The 22,094-nt window shown below is 36.0% G+C and overlaps 1 protein-coding gene and 1 long non-coding RNA gene across 43 annotated transcripts in view; one reads left to right on the plus strand and one right to left on the minus strand.

Annotated features, from left to right (window-relative positions):
- The window catches only part of MAP2 (microtubule associated protein 2), a 281,795-nt gene that overhangs the window by 41,834 nt on the left and 217,867 nt on the right, over positions 1-22,094 (minus strand). For 35 of the 42 annotated variants that reach the window (XM_060623311.3, XM_060623309.3, XM_060623318.3 and 32 more), the window contains 2 exons: positions 11,936-12,049; positions 9,553-9,630 (listed from right to left, as the gene is read on the minus strand). In XM_060623311.3, the coding sequence (XP_060479294.3) occupies positions 9,553-9,630; positions 11,936-12,049 (192 nt within the window). The remainder of the gene's footprint in view (positions 1-9,552; positions 9,631-11,935; positions 12,050-22,094) is intronic. The other 7 variants (XM_060623317.3, XM_060623326.3, XM_060623324.3 and 4 more) reach the window with 1 other exon arrangement.
- On the plus strand, positions 5-17,472 carry LOC132671899 (uncharacterized). Its single transcript, XR_009607307.3, has 3 exons — positions 5-3,143; positions 10,175-10,369; positions 17,323-17,472. It is a non-coding gene; the product is annotated as an uncharacterized LOC132671899 (long non-coding RNA).

The following is a 22,094-nucleotide window of genomic DNA, read 5'->3' on the forward strand; positions in this document are numbered from 1 at the left end:
GATGAAAAAGATGTTGACATCATGACCACAGAACAATACACAAAATGGCAGAAATATCATTCAAGGAACACTTTCAGCTCCATTATGTTGACCTCACCAGAACCTCTTTTCCCATTTGGATGAGCAAATTAATATTCTAATGCAACGTGCATTATGTATTGCTTGGGAAATTATCATATATAATCTGCTAATAATGATGCCTTTTACACTCTTGATAAAAGACTGTTTTTTTAAAAACTTGAGAGCTGAAAGGGTTTTATTGCTCTTAATTACCCTTGGTGGAAACGGCAGGAAGTGGCACACGTATAGAAAGCTCGCTGGAAATAAGAGATGATGCTGCTGGACGATGGATGATCATGAAAAGATAGATGCATAGATGTACTGAAAAATACCTTTACGTTTGTTAGACACCTGCTGTTTTCTCCAATGCAGTAAGCCCCTACATATGAATTTCTTATTACTTTACTTAAACCATGCAAACTTCAGTAAAGAATCTTTGGGAAGTAAAATAACACCTGGTCTCAGAATGATAGCCACCAACTACCTTAACAGCTTTATCATGGAATCCATCAAAACTATTTTATTTAGTATTTAAAAGCAGAAGTATTTACTATTTAAAGCTTCAGACTGTATTTTAATATAATTTGTTTAATATTTTTAAGGCAAATGACTTCCTGATTCAATTTATTTTACCTTCCTTGCATCATGTGGTATCAGAGAATGTAAAACATTTCAAGGGGTAAGCAAAATATTGTGAAAAACAAGGTCCAGGTAAAATGTAATCTTCCCACTTAGAAAAGTCTACCTCTGGGACACAACGGTTACCCTATTGTTGAAACCCTTAAAATACCAATAATGTAGTTCATGTATACTTCTCTTTGATCCTGAATAAGAAAATGTGCATATTACCTATAAAGTCTTATTTCTGCAATTCAAAACAAAACCACCAAGATAACTGAGTGGCAACTAGACTGCCAAAATATCCTCCCAAAAGATGTATACCACATGGAAAAATGTTAACAATTAAAATGTAGAAAGCACACTTATGAAGGCCATGAGTTGTCGTGTTTATTTGCTTCTCATTTGCACTTCAAATACCAATAAAATAAATCCCATTTTATTCCTTAAGAAATTAGAGGGAGATATATAAGCTGTTTTATAGTCCTCCATATGAAAGATTCTTATGAAATTCTCATGAAACAATTATACGTTATTTAAATGGCCCGGTGAGAAAGACTACAGATGGAAAGGAAAGGAATTTTCTTTTCTTTTCTTTTCTTTTTTTTTTTTGAGAAATATTAAAATTCTTGGGTGGGGCAGGGGAGAGAAATACTTCATCTATTTCCTCCCATTTAGCACCCAGCCACTTTCATTTTTATCATTTAATTATGTAAGTAACATTTTAAAATTTCAGACTCCAAATTATTATTAAGGCCATTTTTACAATGCATAGAATTAGAGATTTTGATTACAGATGATGAGACTTTTAAAGTCACCTTGTTGTATAAAGTCTAATCAATTTAATCGACATGTTTTCCAAATCTACATAACCTTTTAGCTTTCCCTTTCCTTATTTCCTATAAATCATGTTTATTTCCACTGCACTTGTTCTTTATTCAAAATTTCACATATTTCTCTTAACTGTGGTAAGTTCACGCTATTGGAAGAACTTAGTATGGGTTAGATTTCTCTGTCAGAGTGTCCGAGCCATTGGGGCTCTTTGTTTTCCAAAGCACCCTTGAAGAAGTTTATTATCATGAATGTAGCTGGTAAGCTATGAATTTATTCCCTGTTGCCTTGGAACTATCGGCCCTTACATTAAATGCTGTCTCATATGAAAATAAACTCTTCATGCAAACAAGTCATTTCTCCCTATTTGAGAATAACCTCTTCACCTATGCAAAAAATGTTTTTAGCTCTAATTTTGTTTTCCTTTACAAAACTACCTAATTAGAATGAGATAAATTGCAGCCCACCGCCCACCTTTTTTACCCTCATCACAGCCAGGTATACACTAGGGTCTTCTAGCTTTATGAGGGTGGGATGATGACAAAGGCTGTGGATCAGTTCCTTCACTTTAGCCCAGGTCTGCTGATGTTAGCCAATATTCAGTCACCTGGGGGAGCCTCTCTACTTTCTGTAGAGGATTAAGTGTTTTGGAGAAATACACTCATTTTGTAACATTAATTCTGTTCCAAACAGATTCACAATCTTTCCCTTCTAAAGAGCTATTGTATTAACATGGCACTAAAAAGAAGGCTAATTCTATTTAAGTCTGGTCCTAGTAATATTATGTATCCAAAGAGGAAAAATTATATACAGGATCCTCTTCTTCAGTTTGAGTAAGAGGATATATTCTTCCCCCACTGATTTATTTACAGGGAGCAGAAAGGAGTCAAACTTTAATTGAACTCCTTTTGCTCCCTCCGTTTCACTCCCCCATCTCTTTTGCCTTCTTCTCAGAAGCAATGATACAGAAAAAGAAAACACTCACATGCCTCAAATAAGGCTTCTTGTACATGAGGTATTTCGCTAGACATACAAACTATATAGGGACTTCACTTTCATGTGGAAAAAACAGGCTCTTTCCCCTCCCACGCCACATACAAAGGTACACTTAGTATGATGCATGTGGTCAAAGCTGCAGGCTGGGGAGGAGGAGCAAAAAGGGACCATGCTTGGTTCACCTTTCTCCTGGCCTAAGTGGGCCTCTGCACTCTGCGCTGGGACACTGGGGAGCACACTAGAGGTAGTCCATTGTGAGCTGAACAAAGGATGCTCACAGTACTCCTCATCGGAATTGCAAGGGTCATCATCAGGCACAGACACCGAGATGGAGGGGGCTAGGAGCCTACGCCTCTCCCCGCTGGTGGCAGGTTCATGGCTGGGGAACCTATGGAGAGGACCCACTTGATCCTCAGCCCCTTCATCTACAAACAGACACACAGGAAGAAACTGCAGGGAGAACTGGACAAGACAGACACAAGATCAGACGAACGAGACAAACACCTGCACAAGGACACAATGGGCTACAGAACCAGCAGAGCGGGATGGAGGGGAATTAGCAAGACCAAGCTGATGGAGGATGGGAGAGAGTGAATGTTTCATGCTTCAGCAGCCACTGAATTTACACTATGCCTTAGGTAACCTTGCCATTGATTTAATAAATCAAATGTGCTAACACCCTTTACTGTATACATAATAGAAATGGTCTATACATTCCCCTCAAACAAGTCAGAATAACCACAAAAACACTGGAATAGAAACAAAGCATTACAATACAAAAACAGTATTTGGAAGAAATGTTTTCAAGCAGGTTCTTTTCATGCTTCTGTCAATATTTTTATAAGTTAAAAAAGAAGAAAAGTGTTAGGACCTGATGCTATATAATTATAGAGGAAAACAGTCCTGTTTGAAGCACAACCTTAATTATCTAGGATGCTCACATAGTTAGCACTTTGGTTAATTTAATTTTTTGTTAATGACTTTCACCAGAAAGCCATTTTTAATTCCAATCCAGTTGAGAAAAATCTGTAGTGTATTACTCTTTTCTGTCTTGCTAAGGAGAGCACAGTGGCATAGCTCCATAGATCTTTCTTTGGATGCCAAATCCTAGGGGTGTCCTTTCTAACACTGGTTCTCATTTGCATGGCTGTGAAGGTAGATGGTTTTAAGAAAGTCCCTAATAATATAAATCATTTCCTTTTCTTTTTCTTCTGAAAGCGTAAAAGTGATATAATTAGCTGAGAAGTTCCACAGAGCTGGATTCAGATTCACCAAGACTTTATTCTATGTGATTTCATTTGCACCTCTGGCTCTTGGCTGTCTTTATATTTTAAACCCTCATTGCATATTTCTCATTGAAATGCTAAAAGAACTGCTCTCACTTCTATCCTTTCCAGTGTCTTGGCTTAGAAATCAGCCTTATTTAAATATATGTCCTTAAAAACACAAGTGTAGGTTAGTCTGCTCGCACTTGGATTCTGGTATATTTCGTGAGCTTTAAGGATGATGACAGCAAACAATATTCGGCTTCTGATGTGGTGTACACACTACATCTCAGGCCTACATGACAGGTTCCTGAACTTGCTAATCACTATTTGTTTACTTATAGAGAGAAATAAGTTTTAAATTTCATAACTTTCAATAATAAGAATGATTAAGATTTACTGAAAGTCTGTGTATCTCTCTGTATAATTTTTATTTCTATCAAAACTTAAGCAGATGGATTAGAGCATTTATTTGAAAATGCACTGTATTTTTAGGGCAATAACTAATTTTCAGCAACAAAGTCCTGCCAACTGGAAATAAATCTGAAATCATAAGGATACTAAAATAACATTTATAGAGGGAATGCTTTTAATCTTTTGAGCACATTATTTACTGATTGTTCCATGTTATATTTTTTGGGGCTGGGTGCTCAGAACTTTCTCAGCCATGATGCTTATTATATCAGGGGGTAGCAGAAGACTAAAATTACATTTGATATTCTTAGTTCAACTCAGCACGATTTCTCAGCTGAGCAGATAATTGACTGAGATAATTGGCCTACAACACTGGCTGAATCATAAGCCCCGGGCTTGTCACATGTCCTAGCCATTCATATTTCCTCCAGGACTCCTTAAGGCTCTAAACACCTCATGTACGCAAGTTACTTCTAAAACTTCCAATATGCTCAATAGATTGCATGGACTAACAATAAGTGAAAATGGCATATTTGTCTCTCTGCTTTTCAACATTTTCTGGGGAGTAGGGGTTAACTATAATGTAAAATGAAAGAATTTAAAGCTGAGAGCTGGTAGTTTAAAGGCAATACTCCTTGAATGCATTAGCCTTTTGAAGATTTTGATCTCCTCTTTCTTGTTGCCATTGCTTGTTTTCGAAAGTGCCAAAATGTGAAAACAGTACAGAGTCTTGCTTCAGATCTGTAACATTTCAAAGAAACAGTATTTTCTATTCTGAAAACTTTGACTCTAAACAGAAAACAACAAAAACAGCAAAAAACTTTAAGGACTGCAGTGAAAAGGAGTTTCTCTGTAGTATCTGTATGGCCAGGCAACTCCAAAAAGAATGAATGTCTGGCAAAGTCCAGTCTTGGTACTATTAGCTGTAGGTGCTCCAAGTCTCTGTTTAGGACCTATGAGCCTCAAGTCCGTCTACAAGTTGCAGAGATGTGCTAGGGAAGTTATACTAAGAGGACCATGGCTAGCTAAGACCAACCAGTGTGCTTGGTTCCAACAATAATGATAAAAGAAATAGATCTTATTTGCTACGGAATCGTGAATGGCAGGTGTTCTTGGTTCACACCCAGTGGAGGTGGGATACATACTAATTATAAGTAAATGAATTATTTATTTTGGTATGGTTTCAAAAAAAAAAAAAAAAAAAAAAAGGAAGTTGGTCCAGGAGCTTAAACAAAAAAAACCCTCATTGGAAGATCACTTCCATTTCTTAGCCCTACATTAAGAACCAAGATAAGAATGGCTTTAGGGACACAGTGGGCTATGACTGCAGGACTGAGATTTGGATTGCAATCCTGAATTACTAGCCATGACATCCAGGGGCAAAAAGTGGAAGTGAATATATCTATCTCTGTGGGCTGCTGGGAGGATTAAATGAGGAGATATCTGAGAAAATGCCAAGTGTGATGCTGGACTCCATGTATGTTAGCATCTTTGTCTTCAATATACTCAACTTGTCATGTACCTGTGCTTTCCATTCATTTGATACACCAAGGCCAGAGTTGAGAAATTTATAAAAAGTAAATTCATTTCATAAGTTAGTTTTGTCGTTTATGGTCAGGATTGAATGTTTCCTTTTACTAAAAGTACACCTGTTTTGGGAGAGGGACTCTGCTTTCACCATGAAATATTCTATTTCATTTGATAATGTGATATTTCAAAGGATATGGTTACCTGATGAATCTTGGACTTTTACATAGTTCTGTTGCATAATGATAATATTCAGAAATGAAGCTTACCTGATTTCAGTGGAGGAGTACATCTCCCTGATTTGTTTTTGTACAATTTTTTTTTAAAGCATTGGAAACTCTATATTGAGTTAAAGTAAGATTTGCCACATAAAACCCAGCCTTGGTCTGTCTGTACCCTTTGGTACAAATGAGTAGTCACTTTGTAATAGACACGGAGTCTCTTGGGGTATCAATGACTTCGTGATTTTGCCTGTCCTGGCATCGCAGCTTCTGTCCCACCACCTGGGGGCAATTGGCTCTACTTACATTGTTCTCCACTATCTCTAAGCCCTTTCCATTCTGCAAGCTTTTGCTGCCCAGAGTGAGTTGGAAGGAAAAATACTTTCAGATTAGCAACGATAACCTTACAACATCACTGACACAGGAAAACACCACCCTAGGATTCTGGAGCAAACCTAAGAGGGCAGAAAGTTTCCTGGTTCTATTTTCAGATGATTCCATTGTTCTTGCACAGGCTTCCAAATTCTAACAGTTCAGTCCAAATGACAACTATTATGGTTAGGCCAAAAAGAAAAAGGAGATTAATCTGAAAACATGACAACTAGTGCAGTATTAATTGATTCACTGTACCTGAGTTTCCTTTTAAGTGTGCTACTGATTTATTTTTGCCATCAAAATCCCTTTGTTTCCCCAAATAAGCACACATTCTGAGAATTGTTATTACATCAATTATAATAAATGAATATTCATAACTTACAGTAATTAACATCTTAAATTATTTTTGGTGGAAGCGTTCATGCTTCCCCTTTGGGAAAGAACAGATTTAAAAATTTTTGATAACATAAAAATAATCACATCCTCAAAAACATTGAATTACTCAATTTAATCTAAGAGCTCTCTTACATTTGTATAAATGAATTGGCAGTCACATGCCTTTAGATTAAAGTTTCCTTGAGGGTGTGTTGAGGTAGGTAAAAAAAAAAATCTTGCAGATGAAAAACCCACATACTCCTTTTCCACCCAACCTTCTATGAGCTATACATTAATAGAATTTTTCCCAGGTCTTTGCAAACCAATTGGTTTGAAAAACTGAAGAGTTGAATCCTGTCTTGTAACTTTTCACTATTTATTTTCTGATAAACAAAACCTAAAAAAAAATTATACATGCTTTCAGGGTGGCCTAAAATCAGACAGGGCTAGTAGAATTACCTAGACCCATATCTTTCACATATATAAGAATATTACTTGATCTTTTAAATGAATGAGGTAGAGTTTATAAAGGACATATATATTTTTCATATAAGTAAAAAATGGTTATCCTTTGAAAAGCAAATCATTAGACATTCATATAGTTTAATGCTTTCTTTCAAAAAAAATAAAAAGTAATAATTCAATAAAAATACAAGTTTGGTTTGAAAAATGTTAAAGATAAAATATCTTGGATCATCTTCAATAGGACGTAAGTTGAAAATTTCCCCAAATATATTCAAAGCAACTTGGGGAAAGCAATCTCGAAATATAAGGAAATAGTTACTCTGGAAAGTGTATCAAAATATGAAAACGATTCTATGGCTTATTTATATTTTCATTATATGCACACCAATCAGAAAGCAGATTGGGTGAATTCCCAGGCAGATAGACGGATCCTACTACCCTTTCCGCTCCAACTCCCATATAAGAATAAGAAGAGTAAATTACTAGCTTTCCAGCCGATTTTGGAGTGAACATCATACCCAAGTGACCATCTTGAGTTAAGAAGATTCTCTGATACTTGAAAGGCTTTAAGTAGAGGCTCAGAAACATTTTCAATGGCCTGAGGGAAGTACAGCTGTCATGGAAAGTTCTCCAGTGCATCCCCAGTGAAATCCAGGCTCATGAACCAAGTTGGCTACCGCTGACTCTTAAACTCCTTCACTACTCAACCCCTTTCTCACTACCCAGTAGCCATGCGAAGTCTTTAGTTGCTAGAACACTTCATGTTCCTGTCCACCTGAGTTCCGCTGCATGTCCTGGTCTCTCCACCCCAAATGCCCTTTTCCCTGCATCTTTACTTGACCAACTCTTCCTCATGCTTTTGAGCTCAGCAACTTAACTGTCTTCTCACCATCCAATAAAACAAGATTTCCCTTGTTCTATCTTAAAGCTCTATTCTTTTCCTTCCTAGTGCTAATCCAACTTGAAATTATTTGTAAGCTTATTTATTGGATTGCTGTTCTCCACCAGACTCTGTGCTCCTTACAAGCAGGGATCATGTCTGTTTTGCCCACTAGTGTATACTTAGAATTTAAAGAGTGCTGGGAACACTGTAGGTGCTCCGCAAATATGTGTCAATGAATGGATGAAAATAAGGACAAAAAAATCTTTCAAATCTATAAAGGAAGAGATCAAATCACATTTTCAGGAAATTGACTAATAATCCTGATTATATCCACTAATTATAGTCCACAAATTTTCTTTTATTCTTTAGAATAATTTAGCTCAGTTAATGCTATTTCAGGCAGTAAATTAGAAAAATGCCTCAATTTAAGAAAGAAAAACCTCATTAAAAGAAGTTTAGGTTTATAAATCTGTGATGATAAATAAATTATGTTTATTGATAGTTTACAGTACTGTAACTCGGAAAATCTGTATTGAGGAACTCAAAGAATATTTTAAATGAACCTAACTATAAATTATAAAAAAAAAATGACTCTTTTGTGACATTGTTCAATTTTTAACCCAGTAAAATAATTGCTAAAAGGGACAACAAAAGGAAAATAAATAAAACAGTAAGTGAATAAAATGAAATAGCTTTAAAATTCTGATTTTGCTATATGAAAACTAAATTATATTGAAACAAAACTTTAGCTATCGCTCTTCTCTGTCTTTGCCTGTAACTCAAACAATACACAAAAGTTAACTGATCTAAGTCAGAAAACCAGTAATAGTTTGCTTTTCAGTAGTGCCTCTCAGCTCAGATTCTGAATGAATATTCTTCAAAGGCATCCCTCTGTTTTATTGGAACTGAAAAGCTGACATAGCATTTTATGTTGAATAAAAGCATAAATATATTCATAGACAATAACAGCTCTCAGCAGGAAAGAAACCATGATCTCAGCTTCCAGTTCACTGCTCTCAATATCAAATTCATTCATTGACTTCTTCATTTATTCATTAATATTTATTGAGAGTTTGCTATGGGCCAGGCCCTAGGGAAGGCCTTGGCAGCACAATAGTGAGCAAAACAGAGACAATTTCAGACAACACTTCCTTATAATTTCACCAATAAATTTATTTTTGTTCAGTCACTTATAAGATAGGATTGTATCTTCTCTGTCAAAACATTTACATTAATTAAGTGAACTGGTTCTCTGTACCTATTTGAGCAATTTAAACAGAGTTACCTTCTCCTGCATCAAGGTGATTTTTCCTTTTTTTATTTACCATATTCCTCTACTTCTGATTTTGTATAGATAAATGATTATACATTTATGTAGAGTCTTTGTTTCTTCTTGACTGTTTGAAACAGACAGCTCTCAGCTGGGTCATGTACTAACCTATACTGAAGTCCACTGCTTATGGATTGATGTCCATTTACACTTTACCAGAAGACAAACCTCAAAAAGTCCAATAGGCCTTACCTTCCTCCACTGTGACAGTCTGTTCTGAGGCTGGTGACGGAGGTGGAGAAGGAGGCAGATTAGGTGTCTCTTCAGCTGCTAAAGAGCAAACAGTGGAAAAACGAGATACAGCAATTAATCCTGCTAGGTCAGTAGATGGGTAACAGCTCTGCCATCTCTAAAAAGGCCACTCCATGAAATTTAGGAAAAGATTCAATAGTAAGTTGCGCTTGACTTATTTTTTTGTCCCATTACCTGATTCACATATTTTAAAGAACCTAAAAAGAAAGAAAAGCATTTAATATTTTAAAAAATTCATTTTGTCTTCCCTCTAAAGAATGGATTACTGATGCCTGCTAAAGTTCTATCATTAATCCCATTAATTTGTGTCTGCTTGTTTGATTAATATAATATTTTATTCTGGCCCTAATCTACTGTATTCAAATGCACAGGCAAGCACTGTAGTTTGGATTTAGCTTGGCTGACTGAAAAAAAAATTAGAACTCTATATTGTTTAAATTTTTGATCTGGAAACATATGTAACCTTCGTCATTCACAGTATTATAGGTGAATTATTTTTTTTAAACAACATTTTGTCCACTGAGTCTAATGTCAAAATGCATCTTCTGTTATGTATTCTCAGAAAAGAAAAAATGAAGCTATCAGAGCCTGAGGCAACCTTCAGACGGAAACCATGCACTAGTGGGAGCTGAGTAATCTTCTGGCCTGGGCATTATACATAGAGAGCCAAAGAGAAAGGTTCTAAAAGATGTTAACACCACAGTTAACTCTACTTCTTTTCAAGACTCTTGCCTTCTTTATGACTACTCCTATGAAGGTGAGAAATTGCGAAAGGAAATGTTTATCATCAAGGCCAGAGGAAAACCTATTTTAAAGAGCATCTGTTTTCCCTTCTCCTAAATCAGTTACTAGTTGGAGCTTTGGGGTCACAGGCGACTTCTTAACCCCTTGACCCATAGGTTTCTATATAACACATTTTCAGGTTTCGATTTTTATTTTAATTAATTAATTAATTAATTTTTAAATGTTTGTTTGAGACAGAGCGCAAGTAGGGGAGGGGCGGAGAGACAGGAAGACACAGAATCTGAAGCAGGCTCCAGGCTCCAAGCTGTCAGCACAGAGTCCGACGCAGGGCTCGGAGTCATGAACCGTGAGATCATGACCTGAGCTGAAGTTGGACACTTAACCGACTCAGCCACCCAGGCTCCCCTCAAGTTTCAAATTTTAAAAAAATGGGTGGGGGTCTTCTATTTAAGGAATAGAAGTGAACCACAAGCAGAAGGTCAATGCTTTGAATAATATACTTTCCCTCCTGTTTTAAGAGAAAAATAAACCTTTATAATCAAAGAACATTCTACTACAAATAATGAGTATTGATTATTCTGGGAGAGCAGAATTTTAATTGCTTAATTTTTTGAGTTGCTCAAATTGCTTAAAGGGGTACTGACCAGAAAATCAAATATTAAGGGTACATGAGACATGCGTTGGATATGTACTATTTTTTTAGGCTTTAAAATTATACTTTTCTGTGGATTAGTTATATGTACCTGTGAAATAGACATAATGTTGAACCTAAGAGTTTTCTTTTTTGTGTCTTTGCATGTATATACACCTACATCTATCTATCTATCTACCTATCTACCATGTATCTATCATTTACCTATCTCTCTTCTATCTATCTATCTATCTATCTATCTATCTATCTACCTACCTATCTACCATGTATCTATCTATCTATCTATCTATCTGCCATCTATTTAGAGAAGAGTCAGCAAGCCTTTGGCTGAGAGTGTTTTCTTTGGCAAACACCATTACATTACTTGTTTGGCTCTGGAGAGCATCTGACTTGTGACCAAGGGAGACAGCAATGCTATCTAGTGCCCTTAGATGAACCAAGTGAAGACCATACTGGGATACAAAGTCACTCATGATTCTAACAAAGCCCTGACTATAGGTTTTCTATAGCTGGTTCAGGGAGACTGAAATAAGACTAGATAATCATTCGCCAAAATCCATAAAGGGAAATAATCATTTCTAATTAAAGTTTTAACACATTTTCTATACAAGTGGGTGTCGTGACATCAATATGCATTGGCTTTATTTTTATAGTAAGTATCTCCAGTGGTCTAGAAATGAAAATTTAAAAACGATTTAGGGGCAAAGTCTAACTATAAGCTTATTACCCTAAAGACTGTTCAAATACCACAAATGAGCCTGGGAAGAAAGTGAAAACAGGTGCCAGCGCCTCCCAACAGAGGTGTTTGATGAACGTTGTATGTAAGGATGAAGTATGAAGTAGGGCCTTCCTTTGAACATGAAGACTTGGTCCTGTGATCAGGGCACAGCAGGCATAGCCCCTGACCGAGGGTTCTTTCCCATTTACCTAAAGGCAGAGCTGCAGGCTGGACTTTATGTTCAGCTTCTTTCTCTTGTTCACCTTTCAGGACTGCTACAGCCTCAGCCGTGACTACTTGAACGATCCTTGCAGACACCTCCTCTGTAATACACAGTAACAAAAGAAAAGAAAGTAATGAGACGTCCAAAACAGGCAGCAAAGAGGAAGCGTAAGGAAACAATATGGCTGATTAAGATTTTATTTTCTATCCCCCCCCCAAATAAGTACGATAGAATTTATTAAATTGTAGATAAAACACAAATACATATATTGTAATCAGAAAAAGAAAAAAGAATAAAGAGAAAAAAGGGTTTGGCATTCTGGGAGCTATGCAAAATGAACACAGAATAAAAAAAATAATTAATTTGGATGGCAATTTGTTTTTAAAAGCTGTTCATGCAAACAGAAACAAAGTTTTTGTACCAAGTAACACAAATTCAGAGAAGAGAAGATTCATCTTGGACTTAGTATGTTTTGTGGTTTTCCAGAAAACTTTCTTTACAATAGTTTCTATGCTGATTTGCCGAAATACCATGATTTAAAACCTAAAAATGGGCCTCAAAATGTGAATTTGTGATCAAACAGCATTATTCAGGATCAGTGTAAACAATACTGATTAAGAAAATCCTGGGAGGATAAAATTTGAATGAAACACATGGAAATGATATATCAGATGGTCTCTTTCTAAAGAGCTACTACTTTTTGAGACAGCAGAAGTTTTAAAGATTTTTAAGGCCATATGATATATACTCACCTCGTCAGGACAATAGTTTCATTCAACAAGATGGGGTTAAGGGGGGGTTCGTCATTAAAATAATCGGTTTGTGAGACGCCAGATAACTAGTTTTTGGGCTGAAGTGGGGCCTCCTGGAGCATATCCCAGTGCTAATTTTATATAACCAAGTCAGATAAATATTCAAGAAACAATGTTCTGTATATCATCAACTAAAAATGAAAGAAGTAGCAAATAATCCCATGTACCGCCCTTACAGAAACAAGTTGTACTACACAAGGAGGGTGGGGCAGTGGGATTTGTTCTCTTATGTTAGCTTTCAGAATAAATCCTTACTTTGACTTTTCTATGATCAGAATTTGCACATTTACAAGCAGGTTGATAGAGGGCAGTGGGAATCCTATTTTTTCCTGGTTCATTTAGATTTAGCCTTCTCTGGAAAGCCTTCCTTACCCCACCCAGGATGACAGAGTATAGTGCTTGAAACCCAGCTTTTGGGGTGAGCAATCCACTTGCATAGGATTTATCTGAATTTTAAAAGCTAGATCACCTTATTGAGTATATTTGCCATCATATATCTAACTTCCTGATTTTTAAATAGCCACTTGACACTATAGCCTACATACAGTCTTGATGCACTGTAGAAACACTCTTATCTAGACCGGGTAGCAGTCACAGGAATAGAAGCAGCTTTTTAAAAATACGGTGCTATGTGCCAAGCACTCTGCTAAAGTGTTTGCCCTCATTATTTCAATGAATGATTTACTATTGTTACTTCTATGTTTCAGATGAGGAAATAGACGACTAACAGGCCAGAGAATTAGACACTCTCACTATAAATATCATACTTAGAAAACCAACTTTCAAATAATTGGGATCTTGTAAAATGCTTCAGGTACTATAACTAAACTAAATGTGATGTAATATTTCTTTTATTCTTGAAATATAATTTTAGGAAGCTGGAGACCTCATTCAAACTTTAAGTATTCAAAGAGCAAGTACTGACAGACTACTTAAAATTATTTCTGAAAAAGTTTTAATTTCTAAACAAGGCTCCAGCAAATTTGTCTCATATATTTATGTACTCAGTATTCTTCATAAAAGATTTTTTTTACACGACACATTTTATACTCTCAATTTAGCTTAAACTAAGAAGGATCTTCTCTTAATATTGCAAAAAATGTAAAGAATAATTATGATTTCAAACTAATAAGATACAGCTCATTCTTGTAAGGTGGTTTTATCCTATGCAATTTAATTCACAGCACCACAGCTGTAGAGCTAAAAGGGCTTGAAGAGTAGATTGGATCTATATTCTCTCATTTTGTAGATGAGGAAATATAGGCTAGGCATGGTTATGAGATTTGCTCAAGTTCACACAGTCAGTGGAGGCAAACTGAAATTAGAACCCAGATTCCCTGACTATTAGGCTGTTCTTTGTCTCAAGCAGAAAAACAGCAGAAGGAATAATGAGAAAATAACCATAAACTTCCCTAACAGTCATGTGAGAATGCCCAGTGGAAATACATAAATTCTTCTAAAGGTATGAACTAAAGTAACATTCACTCTCAGACCTGCTCCTCTACCTAAAGTACAAAACTGCTATTCCTGAATGTATTCTGAGACTATGAAACAAGTAATTGACCACAACTGAGCAATAACTACGTATCCGCGCATCTATGTATGTATGTATGTATGTATGTATGTATGTATGTATCCATCTATCTGTCCTCTCTATCAGCCATCTACCTGCCTACCTATATATCTTGTAGATAAAGTTGAATAGTGTAATAGATAACTTACCTCACTTCCATATAATCATTTTCAATAAAATTCAGACAGTTAAAATCAATAAAATGATTTTCAGTTCTTCTAGAACCTCAGTGTTTCATAGGAAATTCAGTGTAATGGAGAGGTGGAGCAAACACAGAGGAAACTGGGACATATATGAAACCCGTGTATCTTATGGATCATTCCTGCATTACCCTGGTGGCATTTACACCAAGTATAGTATCTCCTATGGCACTTAGTACATCTTGCATGGAATTGTGCTGGTACACATGCCTTATCTCCCTTGCTTTGTAGAGTTTCCCAAGTCAAAGACTTTCTCTTTATCACTGTTGCGGTACTTGAAGCTCCTCTCATTGATGTTTACTGAGACTGGATGCCTAACAAAGTTTTTTGAAAGTATGAAAAGTTAACATGAAAGGTTTTGTTCATGCTATTTACACAAGCTTAGAAATAATCCATGCTCGTTATTATATTTACTAACTTAAACCTCCCCAAATTAATTATTTACTGAGTTCTTGTTTAAGTTTTGATGTATTTCAAAACAGTATTTCTTAAATGAGCGTTCCAGATTCTTGTGTAACTACTGATGAATTTTCTAGAGTCTGCAAACACTTAACATGAATAAAATTTCTTAATTTGGAAAAATAATCCAGTAAAAATAATAAAAAGTATCTATTGGTTTGTGTGAACAAATTATAACTGAGCAATGCCACATTATTTGTCTTTTTGTTTGGAATTGCATTTAGAATAATTGTGACACCATAGACAATTAGTTTACCTGTTGTGGGCTAATGAGAAGAGAACAGGGGTGAGTGAACACTCTACAATAAAAAATGCATTCACAGAAGACGTAGGCCAAATAACATCATGGTACACTACACAACAGACTTTCAAAATATTCTAGAGACAAGGAAAGGAAAAATAGGATCATTACTTTTCTCCAGTTAGTGTGGACATGTCCAACCTAAATAAAAATGCACTGTTATCACCCATTACCCCATTTCTTGTGAGCAATAGTTTAGTTTCAGTAAAGCAATAGTTTATTTTACATAATAAGTAGTGGAACATTTGAATTTTGTTGGCTTTGTTGTTTCAGATAAAATTGATTTATAAATGTGTTTGAGTTTCACAGTTGAATAAGAGCTTATGAATAAGGTAATTTTACATTTGTATATATTTAAGCAAAATGTGTAAGAAAATAATTTAACTCAGTCATGGGAGAATTAATTATCTATTTTTCCTTAAAAGAACTTAACTGACTTTAAGAAATGCTATTTTAGAATAAGCAAACAGGCTGTGTGGGAGCCAAGATAATGACATATTATCTTCATTTTTTTTGAAAACGTAATATTGCTAAAACTTTTCAAACAGGAAATATCACATTGTCTCATATTATTTTCCCAGTGCAATAAAACATGAGCATAGGATTATCCTGAGGGTTTCAATTGGTCCAGTCACTTTAAAATCTTCCTCTAAGCAAAGGCTGCTGTCAGTGCAGGGTGGTAGCTTCCTCCCCCCAAGGACAGATGGCCTTTTCCCAACAGAAACCTAATCAGCAGATCTCTGGGTGAGTTTTACCCTTAAAGCCTGGCTCCTGGGACAGGAGAAAATTCACTCAAGGTTTGAGGAAAGTTCAGAGAAAATTAACGGTAAACATGCCAAACAAACACAGAAGACAAAGGAAGAGAGTCACAAAATCAGACCTACAAAGATAAAAATATAAGAGTTATGATGTGTGTATGATGTATCTATATAGCTATCTATATCTATAATCTATATCTATATATAATTTACTCATTCATTCTACAAATATCTATTAAATGACTATATCCACTTATCCATCCATCAAACCATCCATCTATCCAACAAATCTTTCTATCTGGGAGATCTTTCCCTTTTATATTGTAGATTAAAGGAAGTCACATGGACTTTAATTCTGAGAAATGTGGGCACAAACTCTAGCGTTGCTACTTTCTAGTTATTTCATACTAAGAAATTTACTTGGAATGGAGTGCCTGGGTGGGTCAGTCGGTTAAGTGTCCAACTTCAGCTCAGGTCATGATCTTGTGGTTCATGAGATCAAGCCCCGCGTCAGGCTCTGTGCCGACAGCTTGGAGCCTGGAGCCTGCTTCAGATTCTGTGTCTCTGTCTCTCTCTGCCCCTACCCACATCACATTTTCTCTCTCTCTTAAAAAAAAAAAAAAAAACACAATAAAAAAAATTAAGGGGCGCCTGGGTGGCTCAGTCGGTTGGGCGTCCAACTTCAGCTCAGGTCACGATCTCGCCGTCCGTGAGTTCGAGCCCCTCATTGGGCTCTGGGCTGATGGCTCAGAGCCTGGAGTCTGCTTCCGATTCTGTGTCTCCCTCTCTCTCTGCCACTCCCCCGTTCATGCTCTGTCTCTCTCTGTCTCAAAAATAAATAAAACGTTAAAAAAAAATTTTAAAAAAATATGAAATTTACTCGGACTAATTGGGTTTCAATCCCTCATCCATGAAATGGAAATACTAATAGCACTTGTCTCACAAGTTGCTGTGCAGACTCAATTGCATAATTATAGAACAGGCCTGGAACATCAAGGAACTTGAGACTTCCAAGGAGTTCTTCACCAAGTTGTCTTTATTTCCCCCAGTCATACATTCTTCTGGGTCTTCTGGTATTTCTGCTTCAAAGGAAGAGCAACTAAAGGTCCAGACCAACTAGCCTATTACTATTATGAACATCAGATAATAGAGTTAATCTGCAATCATCTATGTTGATTTCAGGGACAGTGTTTTTTGGTTTTGCTTTGACTTTCCTAGACAAAGCTAGAGGGAAGTAAAAACTTTGGTTATTTATTTTCTGGCTTCATAGCCATTTTCCTGGCTGCAGAGGTCCTGGGCTATGACCTGCTCTAGATTTCTGCTAGCGTCCCAATTTAGGACCATCTTCTGGACAGCACTCCAAGAGGCCTGATAACCCCTGTCTTCTCCTGAGAACTATTAGCAACATGAAAAAATCTTTTTTCAGGTAAGAGCTACATTTTAATTTTTCATTGTTTATTTTTTCTACTTCTTTATTCCCTATCCTACTTTCTACTCTATTTTTTGGTTATTTTTTCTTTGACACATTATATGTATAAAACTATAAATAGGACTTAGTTGTTCATAAAATTAAAGATGAATCTAGATTACACATAAACTGCGAAATTATTATACATAACTGAAAGGTAACATTGATCTTCACAGCTGAAAACGTTATACTTCTTAGCATAAGCAGAAATTATTAAGAACTCAGTTATCTTTCTTTTGAACATCTAAAGTTTTCTGGTAGTGGATATTTTTTAGTTTATGTTAAAAATTGCCTTAGTTAAGGAGTGTATATAATTTGTATTTTATTTTCACTCTTGTTAATGTCAGGTTCTCAATGTAAATAACTAATGGTAGTTTTTGCATTGAAGTGAGAACCAGTATTTGAATATTATTATTTTTCAATAGTGTCATTACAGTTAGTGAGACAGTTTCTGTAAGTATTACAAAAATATTTCATGACATGGTTCTAAATCATATCATATCTAAATAAAATGAATGACAACTGGGATCTAATTTGGTAAGTAATGCGACCCTAAATCAGTTTGAAGGAAAACATTAAAATCAACTTATTTAAAACACATTTGTCTATTAAAATGATAGGCTGATACAAAATAAGGGATTTAAAGATACAACCCAGGTGACAGAGCCATGGGTGATAACAGATCATCACTATATAGATAAACACCTGTAAGTAAAAAGTGACGTCTGTCCTAAAAACTTATTCTGGGCAATGGAGATGGGGCCAGTATTCAAAAAACACTATCAAGGAAGCCCTTGGTAGATAAAATGAATTCTGGAAAGAAAGAATATTTTTTGTTGGTACTGGGGAAATAAACTGGTGGAAATACATATAGGAGGTAAATAGGGATAAGACACTAATTAAGACATGCTTTGCATCTACAGAAACCTACCTGATAATCCTCAAAAGATATCATGCTAAGCTACTCATATTTCACCTAAATAATGAATAAACATCTTATTGTGATACAAATTTATAAGTTGCTACCCCAGGCACTTTTATTTCTCATCAACATATTGAATCCACACAATAATACATTTTCTCCATGGGAAAACTGGCAAAATAATGGATAAAGGTAACTTACGGTCCCATTTAGACAACACTTTGAATTATATTGGTGTAGTTCAAATATTTTAGAGTAGTAGATTGTGGTGTCAGAAAATTCTGCCTCTATCTCTTACTAGCTGCAAGTGAGTGACAATCTGTCTAACCTTCAGATTCCCCATCTGTAAAGTGGGAATTAAACTGGTGTTCACCTTTTAGTGTGTTGTGGCAATTAAATGCAATGATATATAGATCAGTTGCTCATTTAAATTCTGTATCACTGGTTTAATCACTCTTGCTGTCTTGCGGTCATCGAAGTCTATAATCATCATTTGACTGACAAGATATAAAGATACGAAAGTTCTTGCCACATACAGAGATAATTCTGTCATTTTCCCCCATGAGTACCTCCTCGCCTAAATGCTGAACCACTGCCTAACACACAATATGTCAGGTGCCTGCCATTAAACTAAAATGATAAACTAGATTTTACTCTACCTATAGTATTATTCAGTAGTATGCAATACTATTCAGCATGTATAGCTGTTATAACCTTCTGGCTTATTCCAAGTGCTGATTCATGCTATACCGTTGCTATGTTCCTCTGGTATTTTATCACGTCAAATTTTTAACACAGTCCCAAGGCCCTGTTTTTTGGCACATATTTCTAGTTTAGTTATTTTGTTATGTTAATCTATTGATATTGCTTGGCTGATTCATAACAAAAGCAATGGAGTTAAAACTTTCTCAGTGGTCCTGGAAACTTCAACTTGCCTCTGAGCAACACGACATTGTTGGTAGACACAGAAGTTTGATTTTGAACGTGTACTCTTTGAGTTTTCATCAGGACCAGGTGTGATTACTTGAACAAGCAAAGGCTCACCAATTAGACTGTGGACAAAAAATCCAAAACAAGTTGGCATATGCTTGAGAACATATTTTTGTTGATTTCTTTCAGGTTGTTAAGGGAGAAGTAAGAGACACTAACAATAAATTCAACCATATGGAATATAAAAGCCAGTAAATGTTTCTGCTTTTAAGAATAATGGACATAATAATGCCGTGTTAAAAGAAATGACAAGTAAGCCTACCGTACACTTGTGAAAGAAGGAAAACAAAACAATTTTAGACAGAATGCTCCTGACAAGGAAAGGTTTTTCTCAGTAGGGTACAGAATGGTTGCCTAGGAAATGGGTGCTAATTGCTGCTGCTGATGGAAGCTAGTCAACAAGGAAAGCACTGTGTAGTTGGAAGCACTGTGCTAGACAAATACCCTTGATAAATTCATAAAAACAGGGAAAGAAGAAAAGTTCCTTGCTTAATTTGGAGAGCAAATGGTTCCTCTGAAACTATTTCCTGCAATCAACTGGTGAAGAAGGAAACTAAAAGAGCAGATTGTTGGTTTTTGTTTGTTTGTTTCCTTGGCACCTCAGCATTAATTAAAGAGGCCAGCTCTGGCATATCCTTCCTTAGTCAGACTCTGATCTCAAAGGGTCACCCTTGCCAATGTTGCAGCTGTAGGTCTTTGCATACCAGCCTTTTCTTCCAAAGATTTCTTCTAAAGACTTACTGATTAAAACAAAGATCAATTTAGTTTATGGAGGAGAAATGCATTTGAGGTCAATTAAGTCTTGAGACGTTATTAATAACATTAATAACATCTCTGCATTAAGTCCAATGAGACATCATTAATAACATTAATGGGAAGATGAAATATCAATAAAACTAAGAGACCTTAAATAAATTCACACTTAGAGTAACTGTGGGATAAACAAAATTTAAACGTTTGTGTAGAAATGCAGTAGTGTGTGTGTGTGTGTGTGTGTGTGTGTGTGTGTGCCAGCACTCATACACATAAAAGTCTCTCCATGTTTTTAAAGTTCCACTTGTACTTGAGTACCTCAAAGACTTTGACCACCTAGAGTGAGGCTAGGATTTGGGTGAATCAATGTTCCTATAGTTTCAAATTTTTTTTAAATGTTTATTTATTTTTGAGAGTGTGCGCGCGAGAGAGAGACAGTGTGAGTGGGGAAGGCACAGAGAGAGGGAGACACAGAATCTGAAGCAGGCTCCAGGCTCTGAGCTGTCAGCACAGAGCCCGACACGGGGCTCGAAGTCACAAACCGTGAGATCATGACCTGAGCCAAAGTCAGACGCTCAACCGACTGAGCCACCCAGGTACCCCTATGTTCCTATAGTTTCAAAACCTAGGAATGCTTCAGACAGAGGATATGATGGAAAAATGGAAAAGTATTCCAGGTTCCAAAAAAAGTCATTGGAGTAAACTTTCGAAATGTAAGTTGTCTATATACCGGGAATAGTTTTTACTAGTTACTTCTATAAACTTAGTTATTTCTTCTAGGAGAAAGTGTTTGTTATGATAAAATGGCAGAAATCACCTTTTGTTCACTGCTTCTATCTCATCCCCATCATAGTATAACTTGCATGCTTTGTATGTAAGGCCTTTGGAGGCCTTGTGACCTAGAAGCATATGGAATTTAGGAACTGTGTGATGGGAAAACCACTTTGTTCACAACACATTGTAGGGTACAATCAGCACATAGAGAGACCAACATGATTTTTATGCATTTATAGTTTGCTTAAGCCTCCAGTCCCACCATGTTTCCAAGAATGAATGTGCAAATAGCAGCATATACATCAACCTTATGTGCTTTCTTCTTATCAAGTCTCTCATGAACTATAAATGTTTTAAGTAAGTGATTCTCCATCTTCTATAACTGCCTGTTTTATTTTTGCCATTATAGCTATATAAAATATCATCCACAAATATTCTCTTTACACAAGCCCCAAAACCACTTGGCAGATTTCAAGTCACTAATAAGTGTATATGGTAATTCTTTATAAATTTCAAATTATAAATGAATATACATATACCAGAGAACCGTAATTCAATAATCTGTGGGCAAAGGTACAATAGAATTAATTACATTATGAAATTCTGAAAAATAAAATGCCGTGAAAATAAAACAAAAAGAAAAATAAGAAGATAGAGTTTTGAGCTATCCCTCTATTATTCATTAATAATTTTTGTTAAATAAAAGCTCAGCCACAACACAAGATAAGTGTGGCACATTCTCTGGAAAAGTTCCAAACAAGTAAAATTGGTAATAAAGACTTTTTTCTTTTTTTAATTTTTTTTTTAAAGTTTATTTATTTTTGAGACAGAGAGAGACAGAGCATGAACAGGGGAGGGGCAGAGAGAGATGGAGACACAGAACCGGAAGTAGGCTCCAGGCTCTGAGCCATCAGCCCAGAGCCCACCGCGGGGCTCGAACTCACGGTCTGTGAGATCATGACCTGAGCTGAAGTCGGACGCTTAACCAACTGAGCCACCCAGGCGCCCCTAAAGACTTTTTTCTAGGACCTCTAAGTAGCAAAATCAAGAGACTTTGCAAGATCCTTTAAGTAAGAAAATAAGTGTCCAGTCCAAAGTTATATTTGTAATTTGGTCACATTATGATAGGAAAGAG

Source organism: Panthera onca, chromosome C1 (genome assembly GCF_046562875.1).
Source record: "Panthera onca isolate mPanOnc1 chromosome C1, mPanOnc1 haplotype 2, whole genome shotgun sequence".
In the NCBI taxonomy this organism is placed as follows: domain Eukaryota; kingdom Metazoa; phylum Chordata; class Mammalia; order Carnivora; family Felidae; genus Panthera; species Panthera onca.